General features: G+C 47.0%; 1 protein-coding gene across 5 annotated transcripts in view; it reads left to right on the forward strand.

The window, feature by feature from the left end:
* Positions 1-8,742, forward strand: part of PMS1 (PMS1 homolog 1, mismatch repair system component) — a 140,356-nt gene extending 131,614 nt beyond the window's left edge. For all 5 annotated transcript variants that reach the window (XM_040357157.1, XM_040357155.1, XM_040357159.1 and 2 more), the window contains exon 13: positions 8,487-8,742. In XM_040357157.1, coding sequence (XP_040213091.1) covers positions 8,487-8,654 — 168 coding nt within the window. In that variant the 3' untranslated portion in view covers positions 8,655-8,742. The remainder of the gene's footprint in view (positions 1-8,486) is intronic.
* The last annotated feature ends 706 nt before the right edge of the window (positions 8,743-9,448 follow it).

The raw sequence follows: 9,448 nt of genomic DNA on the forward strand, positions 1-9,448 counted from the left end.
ACCACTAGGGACAAAGGGGTGTATAATTATTGTATGCAGTACTGTAATCTGTAAGATTACAGTATACTGTATGTATTGTGTGTTTTTACTTTTTTAAATTTGGCGCCGATCTCCGCCCCGTGCGTTGCAACGTCGCAGGGAACGGAGCTCGATGGCACTCGGGCACTGTGTGAATCGAGCGAGGAGGAAGCTTGCTCACACAGCGGGGAGACATCGCAGGATCCAGGGGACAAGGTAAGTAACTATGCCTGGATCCTGCAATGCGATCCTGAGTCTGGCTCGGGGATACCGCTAATGGTACTGAAATTCCACGCCAAGCCAGACTCGGGAATACCGCTAGGCAGGTTAAAGGGGTGGTTCCCCCTAAAAAAAAATTCTAACAATACATTGAGAAGACTGATTACACTGCGGGTATGCTGTTTTTTCTCTTATCGTCCATGGACGGACACAGCTCCTTAAATCTTGACAAGTGGGTTATGTTCCCTGTTTACAGGAGAGGACTAGGCAGAAACATGTTAAATAGTTAAATACATGTTACATTAACAGAGTTGAACAGCCCCGCCCAGGGGGCGGTCCCTCCAGACATAACCCTCCTCACTGCAGCTTGCAGCCTCAGTTTCGTTCTGCCTAGCAAAGGAGAAGGACGTATGGCTCCCTTTGGGCCCAGCGCCCTGAGGAGAAATTTTATTTTATTTTACTTTACTTTTTCTTTTTTGTATTGGGCTTTCCTGTGAGGTAAAAAGCCCTGTGATGAGCACAGATGTTTATGATTATACTTCAGCAGACGCTGACTGATTGGTGACACCTGTAATGGTTTTGCTTTTTATGCTGTATCTGTGACTTGTCCTTAAATAAAACAGCCCTATGAGGCTTTTCCTGTTTAAACACAGGTCCCTGCAAAAGTTACCTCACGGTTCTTTTCCTCACAGGCAGCGCTGTGCAGTCTCCTCCTAGTCCCCTGGTTACACCTGGTCAGCGCAGCAAGTGGGTGAGAGGCCCTGAATAGGGCTCTAGGAGCTTTTGTCTATTTGTATGGACAGGTGTGCATATTATAATACACACTATATGTAAATATTGGAGTCAGTATCTGGGTCCTTCCCCACATGCTGGTGGTGGCAGCAGGTGTTGGCACCTGTGATTCCCACAGAGTTTTTATTGTTAGTCCTGGACACAGTTTGTGCCAGGGTGGGGGTGGACTGCGGGCGGGCGGTAAAAGAGTGCCCCCTTCCCCCGTTATCCCCTGGGGAATGCTCTGTTATGGAGCCATGGACTAGGTACCTAGTTTAAAAAAAAAAAAAAAAAAAAAAAAGGCAGAATAAGGCATTTATGGGTGCGCTTTTTACTGCTGCAAGGGACTCTCCTAAGCTGCATAGTGCAGCTGGGTTTCCGCTGAGGGCTCGGTCTTTTTTGGATCACACAAATCAGACCGCTGTGTAGGTTTTTCCTTCTGTGCCCTTCTTTGATAATTTCTGAGATGCGGAATGAGAAAAGCCACTAAGGGCTTTTGTAGTCCCTCACCGCCGGGCGGGAACCCCTACTTGTCTGGATCTGACTGATAGAAGATCCGAAGTACTGACCCGTTCCATGTTTACCATGCTGGGGTCTGGCTTGCGGCCTATTGTGGCCACTACACTGGGGTCTCAGTGGTCGCTGGCGCTATTTTTTGGGAGATTTTTCAATTACATTGAAAACTCCCATTGGCGCCCATTTTGTCGTAGCCACGCTATTGCGCAGCTTACATTGTGCTGGCCTTTTTCCTGTGGCCGCGTTCTGAACGCTCGGCGGCCATCTTGGAGTAGTCCTGACCCCTAGTGCTGTATACAACTCACAGAGTGAGCATTTTGCACCAGACAGTGGAGGAGCACCGACTCTCTCCTGAGGTTATTAGCCTAGCGGACCAGCTGGTCCAGGGCCTCATCTCATATAGGTCTGTGATGCTTCATTGAATGCTGCGCCCTTGTTATCCTGGGCGTCTGTTTCAGAATGGTTTTATGCAAACGGTGGTGTAGTGCTTAACTCCATTACTTGGCAGCAAAAGAGTCATTGGTTCGAATCTGCACACTGACGCCAATCTGCCTGGAGCTTGCATTGTCGCTCCCTGTGTCTGTGTGGGTTTCCTCCGGGTACTCCGGTTTCCTCCAAAGACATGTGTGCATACACCTACATAATATACATACACACTATGTGTGTGTATTATTTAGGGGCAACCCTCCCAGGCCGTCAAAGGCCCAGCTGGGGGACTAATCTGTCCCTGGGTGCATAAGCCGATCACGCCGGCACCCAAATCCTGCCAATGTATATAGCCTTCCCTCCCTGTCTCTAGGTGGGAGGGGCGGCTTGCAGGTTCACAATTCAGTGAAACCTCCCTGCTCTCCGACTAGTGGGTCTGCGAGGTGGTCTCTTCGGAGTACTAGATAGGGTTTCCTCCTATCCACAGAACAAAGTTCTGTCCTTGTGTCTTCCCCTCCCGGCACGTCGGTCTGCCTTGGGCAGTGTGGGATTTGCTAAGCTGCAAGGTAATTTTACCTTTCCTGCAGGACGAGAGTTTTGGGGTTTTCTATGGGCCTCAGGCCCTAAATACCTTTGTGAACGTCGGGTAGTTCCGCATGGAATCCATTTGTTCGGTGGTAGCTGCGCTTCATCCGGGGGATGTCCTGACGTCCTCGGACATCAGGGACGCATACATGCATGTCCCGTTTTGCACATGTCACAGTGTTTTTTTCTGTGCTTCGTGATGAGAGAAGGGTCTCTGTCAGCCTGTGGCCCTCCCTTTTGATCTGGCGTCAGCACCATGGGTTTTCAGCTAGGAGCTCGCACTTATTTGAATTTTGTTGGGACAGCGAGGCTTTGCCTCATTGGCTACTTTGACGACTTTCTTCTGAGAGCAGCTTCTGTCTCCGACCTAGTGGATGGGTTATTCCCATTCAGACCCTCCGAAGATTCGGGTGGATGTTAAACGTTTAGGCCAGAAAGTGTAGCTCAGTGGCAGCAAGCCTGCCCTACATGTGTGCGACCCAGGGTTCAAATTATGGGCATGCTAGGTTCCGACTCAGCGTAGGAGTATCTAGTGTTGATCCAGACTCCTCAGTGGCAAAGGTCCTTCTTCCCCTGGAGAAATTGCAGACTCTTCAGTCTGCGGAGAAGGTATTGGCATCACGCAATCGGTCTTCTCTCCGGGCGCCTGCTGGTTCAGGGTCTGTGGGTAGCCTCCTTCAAGGTGGTACTGTATGCCCAGTTCCACACCCTGGTTTTCCAGTGGAACTACTGTCCAGGTGGTAAAAATCTCTTGTCTCTGAAATCATTAGATTCCTGTGCGCCACCTAGTCAGAGTCTCTCTGAGTTGGTGACAGAGATTCCCGACTCTTCGGTCCGGGAAGTTGTTCCTTCCTTCCAGTGGTCGGTGTTTACGATGAATGCCAGCTCACGGGTTGTGAACCTGGAGGTTCACAAAACCGGGGGGTCCAGTCGGCCCTGAGTCGCTGGACTTGCGTGGACCTATGACCACACCTCCTTGAATGTGTCTGGTCTCGGTAGCTACCCAGGGTCGGGCCTGGCTAGTGCCTGGTGGAAGACCGCCTGGGAATACCAGGTGCTGTCTACTGTTCATTGTCCTACTATTTTAGGCGATCAGGCTATGCTTCTCCTTGTGGTCGACCAATCTGGTTTCAGCCGGACAACGCCACGGCCGTGGCTTCAGTCTACCATCAGGTATGCCGGCAGGCAGACTACTGGAGTCGCCAGATGCTGGACCAGGGCGACTGGTCTTTGTGCTTGGGGTGTTTCGGCTCCCTTGCAGGAGGTGAGCCTCACATGGCATGGATCTCCTGGCAGCTTGTCTCCGCCGCAAGGGTGTCAGTTAGTGGCCAGGTCTAGTGATCTTGTACAGACGCGTCAGTCGCGCTGGTGGCCCTGTGTTGTCTGTATCGGTGATTTTTTGCCATTCCTCCATGGTAGTTGCTTCCTTGGCCGCTCCACAGAGTGGATGCTGAGGAGATCCCGATGATTCTAATCGCTCCAGATTAATCTCGGCGTCCTTGGTACGCTGATATCGGGCGCCTGGTAGCGGAGGCACCCTGGCCATTGCCAGGGCAGGAGGTTCCTGTCTCAAGGTCCCATACTTCCTCCTGTTGTACAGTCACTGACTTGCTTAACATGGTTATTGGAAGCCAGACTTTAGGTGACCAGGGTCTGTCTGACTCGGTCATCTCAACAGGGCACCGTAGTCTTCTTCCGGAGGATCTACCGTCGCACCTCTCTTGGTGCGAAGGGATGGAGTGACGTCCACGGGCGTACTTTCAATGTCCAGGGTCCTGCTGTTTTTAAAGCTTGGATTGGATCTAAAAATTGCTTAAAGCACCGTTTGGGGGCAGATTTCAGCCTTGGCTGTGTTCTTTTAGTGGCCTTTTTGCGGCCCGTTCCCTGGTGGGTCCCCTTTTTTTGTGTGCAAGGGGTTTGTCATATACTTTCCCCTCTTGGCCCATCTCTTCCCCCATGAGTTTTGACTCTGGTGCTCTCGGTTCTTCAGGAACCTTCCTTTTGGAAACATCAGAGAGATTTTCTCTTGACACTATCTCAGAAGGTGGCCCCTTTAGTGGCCTTTACCTCTGTTAGAGGGGTTTCTGAGTTGGCGGTCTTGTCTTGCAAGCCGCCATGCTTGATCCCCCATAAGGATTAGGTGATGGTGCGCCCGCGACCTTCCCTTCTTCCGAAGGAGGTTTCGGCCTTTCATACTTTAGGCGTGGTACGCGCTTTGCGGGTATACCAGCCTACTACGGCTCCATTTCGGAGCTTCTGACTCTCTTTTGTGTCGGTGTCTGGTCCACAAAAGGGCCTGGCGGTCTCGTCGACCACCATTTCTCGGTGGATCGGGCAGGCCGTCATACAGGCCTATGCTCCTAAGGGCGGGCCCCCCTTTCCGGTCCCGGCACTTTCGACCAGGGCAATTGGTGCTTCCTGGGTTTTTTTTTTTTTTTTTTTTCCCGACATCATGCGTCGGTCTCACAGGTGTGCGAGGCGGCGATTTGCTCGTCCGTTCACGCTTTTTCCAGAATTTACATGGTTGCTGTGAGTGCATCTTATGATGTTTTTTTCAGCCGCTAGTTTTTGCCGGCGGCTGTTTAAAGTTGCACCTCCTCCGTTGAGGAGCTCTGCTTGTTTTGGGGTGAAGTTAAAATTGTTTTTACTGATATATTTCCCACCCCTCGTTTTTTGACACTGCTTGGGGACGTCCCACTTGTCAAGATTTAAGGAGCTGTGTCCGTCCATGGACGATAAGAGAAAATAGGATTTTTTGTACTCACCGTAAAATCCTTTTCTCTGAAGTCCATGGACGGACACAGCTCCCACCCCTCCTTTTTAGGTTTGTACTGCTTGTTACGAACTGAGGCTGCAAGCTGCAGTGAGGAGGGTTATGTCTGGAGGGACCGCCCCCTGGGCGGGGCTGTTCAACTCTGTTAATGTAACATGTATTTAACTATTTAACATGTTTCTGCCTAGTCCTCTCCTGTAAACAGGGAACATAACCCACTTGTCAAGATTTAAGGAGCTGTGTCCGTCCATGGACTTCAGAGAAAAGGATTTTACGGTGAGTACAAAAAATCCTATTTTTTTTTTTTTTCGTACATACCTCGTTATCGCCGTTTCATCCCTCGGCTTCCGGGTATGATTCTTGCTGGACCTAGTTGATTGACGTTCCTCCGACAGACGCATACTGCGCGTCACGACTTTCCGACAGAAGCCGAACGTCATTGCGCAGGCGCCGTATAGAGTCGGCTCTATACGGCGCCTGCGCAGCGACGTTCGGCTTCTTTCGGAAAGTAGTGACGTCAAGTATGCGTCGGTCGGAGGAACGTCAATCAACAAGGAATGCCCAGCCCCGCTAGAATCATACCCGGAAGCCGAGGGATGAAACGGCGATATCGAGGTATGTACGAAAAAAAAAAAAAACCCCAGCATACCCGCAGTGTAATCAGTCTTCTCAATGTATTGTTAGAATTTTTTTTTAGGGGGAACCTCCACTTTAAAGACCTGTGCACATTTTTAGCATCTTTCAGCTCAAAGCTCGACAATCAAAATGCTCAGCAAGGAAAGTCCCATTAATTTCAATGGCCCTTGTTCAAATTTGAGCATTTTGTCGTCTGAAGCAAAATGCCTGCCGTTTAAAAAAGTACATGCGCTACTTTTCAGGCAGATTTGAGCATTTTTGTTCCCATAGACTTGAATGGAAAACGGCTGAACAGCAACAAATTTGTGATTTTAAGCATTTGTTTCAAGCATTTTTTCACGTGTGTTCAGCTCAAACAGCAGCTCTGCTCCCCTTTTCTAGCATCACTCCACACCTTATAAACACACATCTTGTGATCAACATGGAGGAGAGCCTACCTCTGGAAGCTATGGCACTCATTCGTAGCCACCCCTGCAGCTATGATTCCAGAAATCCCCATTATAAGAGCGGGCAAGAACCACCAGAGTCTGGGAGGAAGTGCGGCAAAACGTACTGCTCCAGTGGAACAGCTACACTGCTCCCTAGATCAAGGAGAAAGGCACAGTACTTCTGTGTACAGCAACCATGTGCATGACTCTGGTTTTCCTGTTGTACGTGTCTAGGACACATCTACACAGGTTTCTATTGGCCACAGCAAAAATGGCTAAATGAAAAAAAAAATTAAAAACACCTATAGTATTTGCAAATCTGCAAAAAACAAAACAAAAAAACGCCTAGAAAAAAAACACTTGAAAAAAATCCTGAAAAAACTCAGCTCAGTGTAAATTGCAGCCTTAAGAACAGGTCAGGGAGTCTGCAGGATTAAAGCTAAATTCCAGGACTTTATTGCATGTTTACATGAAAGTATACAAATGTCATACCTTTGGGACTGCAGTGGAAGTGGAGAATCACCGTAGTAGTCGTATGCATGAGCCAGTCATGAAAGTATATTATTTTTCTCAAGAAATTAAATTTTTTTCTGATTGAACAAGCTGTAGATGAGGAGCAGTGAAGACATAATCTCTACCTTGTCGTAGCAACGAATACTCCAGTGATTCTTCGCTTCCACAATGGTCCCACATTTATGGTATATGCATACTTGCATTAATACTTTGCTTTCAGCTTTAAAAATTATATTGTTAGTTAAAGTGTAATGTCACCCTAAACAGGAAGTTCCGCTTTTATAGAGGAAGTAAACCCTGATGGGTGTTACTTCCTCTTTATTCCCCAGCAAAGTAAAAGCCTAATGGGCTAGTATGCATCCCATACTAGCCGATTATGTACCACTTACCTTCACCCCTCTTCTCCGGCTTTGTGACTGGCCGAAGACGCGTGATGTCACTCCCACGAATGCAACGGGAGCCCACTGTCGCGGCACAGGCCATATAGAAACAGCACGATCGTGCCCTCTCTTTAGTGTGCACGCACCGATGACATCAGCGCAAGCGTACATATCTCCTAAACCATGCAGGTTTAGGAGATATTTACAGTACCTACAGGTAAGCCTTATTATAGGTTACCTGTAGGTAAAAGTGGTGTGTAAGGGTTTACAACCACTTTAAGAATCCTCCAACCCTGCTCTAATATTATTAGATGTTTATTTTTTGGAGGGGGCAGCAGGTACCTAGTTTCGGCAGGTACCTGCTACCACTTCAGCAGAAGTTCCCTCAACCCCACTCCCTGCCCACAACTTCTTGGGAATTTTGGTAAATGCAATTAATATATATCAGATTAATTAAGGGCAACTTTTCAGCCTTACAGTTATAATCCATTGATACCTTTATGCAAGGTAAGGGGCCTGTGTCAACAAGCTTTTGTTCATTTCAATCAATTTTAGCATTCCCATACAATACTATGAATATGCAAAACATGTTAATGCAGGTCAGATGGAGGCCAGGCTACAGATCAAATGCACTTGTTATTGATCGTGAAAGTGTCTCTAATGTCATTAATATAGGCCCAAAACCCTTTGACACAGGCCCTAATAATTTTTTTTTATTGTATTATTGTTTTGTTTTTTTGGCAGGGAAAAGGTGCTTATAGGCACAAAGTGATAATTTCTCTGACCCTTTACCTTGAAAATTAGTGTCAACTGTCCATGAAGTGTGGCAGATATGTGTAAATCACACGATTGGCTGTACAAAATTAGGATGAAAACAATAAACATGTACACATTTATTATGACTCTGTAAGTAAAATAAAAACAATACAAAAGTGTGTTTCTCACCTCTGCCCATTCTACGGACTTTTGCTTTATTTCTTAGAAAAAGATTCTTCAGTAACTAACGCTTTCAATAGTGTTGATCTCCTGTATCCCCAGCTGTGCATTAGATGTCTTTTTTTCCGGGTGGAAAGCATTTGTTGTTTTTATTCTGTTGCCGAAAATTGAATACTGGGTCTCATTGGATCTGTTTGCTATATGCATACTCAATGGTTTTGAGTGTTTTCTTTGTCTTCAAACTTGTACAAACTTTACTTGTCTAAAACACATTTTTGTTGGCAGGGTGAAGCTGTAAGACTGGCAAGACAACTACCTTTAACCCTAGCAAAAGATGATGTGTATGACACATTAAGTCGAATGAAAAAACAGTTTGGAGATCAAACTAAAGGATGCATCCACGGTCGGCCATTTTATTCTCACCTAGCTGATATTCCTCAAGATGATGAGTAGAAATATGGCTGTCAGTAAATTGTAATGTACAGAACAATTAATATCTTTGTAAACCTTTTCATAATAAAATTTTTAAATGATTTGGCGATGGATTGTTTGCAGTCAAATCCATACACACTTCTTCATGTCAAATGAATACAGATACAAAGAATTCTCTTTTGATATATTTCAAGAATTCTTGAAGCTTTTTATAGTGATTTTTACATCCTTAAAGAGGAGGTCCGCCCACCGCTGAAAAAAGCAGCTATACATACTGCAGCTGCTGGCTTTTAATAACAGGACACTTACCTGTCCCGGAGTCCAGCGATGTTGGCACCGCATCTGATGTTTCCATCAGCTGTCAGGTGCTGCTGCTGAAAATGCGGGTAAGGGAACCCGGCAGTGTAGCCTTACGGCTTCACGCAGGGAACCCTACTATGCATGCGCTCCTCTGTCCTACTGGCCCGGCGACAGGGGGAAGAGGACGGAGCTGAGCCGTGACGTCAATATCCGCGGCTGTGGCTCCCGGACGTGGTAACTGGATACCTGTCAAAGACGTGTATCCTGTCCCTCCTCCCCCAAAAAGGTGCCAATAATGGCACCGGTGGTGGGGAGGAAACAAATGAGCAGAAGTTCCACTTTTGAGTGCATTTGTTCCAAATGAGCAGAAGTTCCACTTTTGAGTGCATTTGTTCCAAATGAGTAGAAGTTCCACTTTTGAGTGGAACTCCACTTTAAGACTTTTGATTAAATCATATGCAGTCAAATAGACTTGAACAAAAAAATATATATTTTTTTTTACCCACAGATGTTAC

The sequence above is a fragment of the Rana temporaria genome, chromosome 6 (assembly GCF_905171775.1).
Source record: "Rana temporaria chromosome 6, aRanTem1.1, whole genome shotgun sequence".
In the NCBI taxonomy this organism is placed as follows: Eukaryota; Metazoa; Chordata; class Amphibia; order Anura; family Ranidae; genus Rana; species Rana temporaria.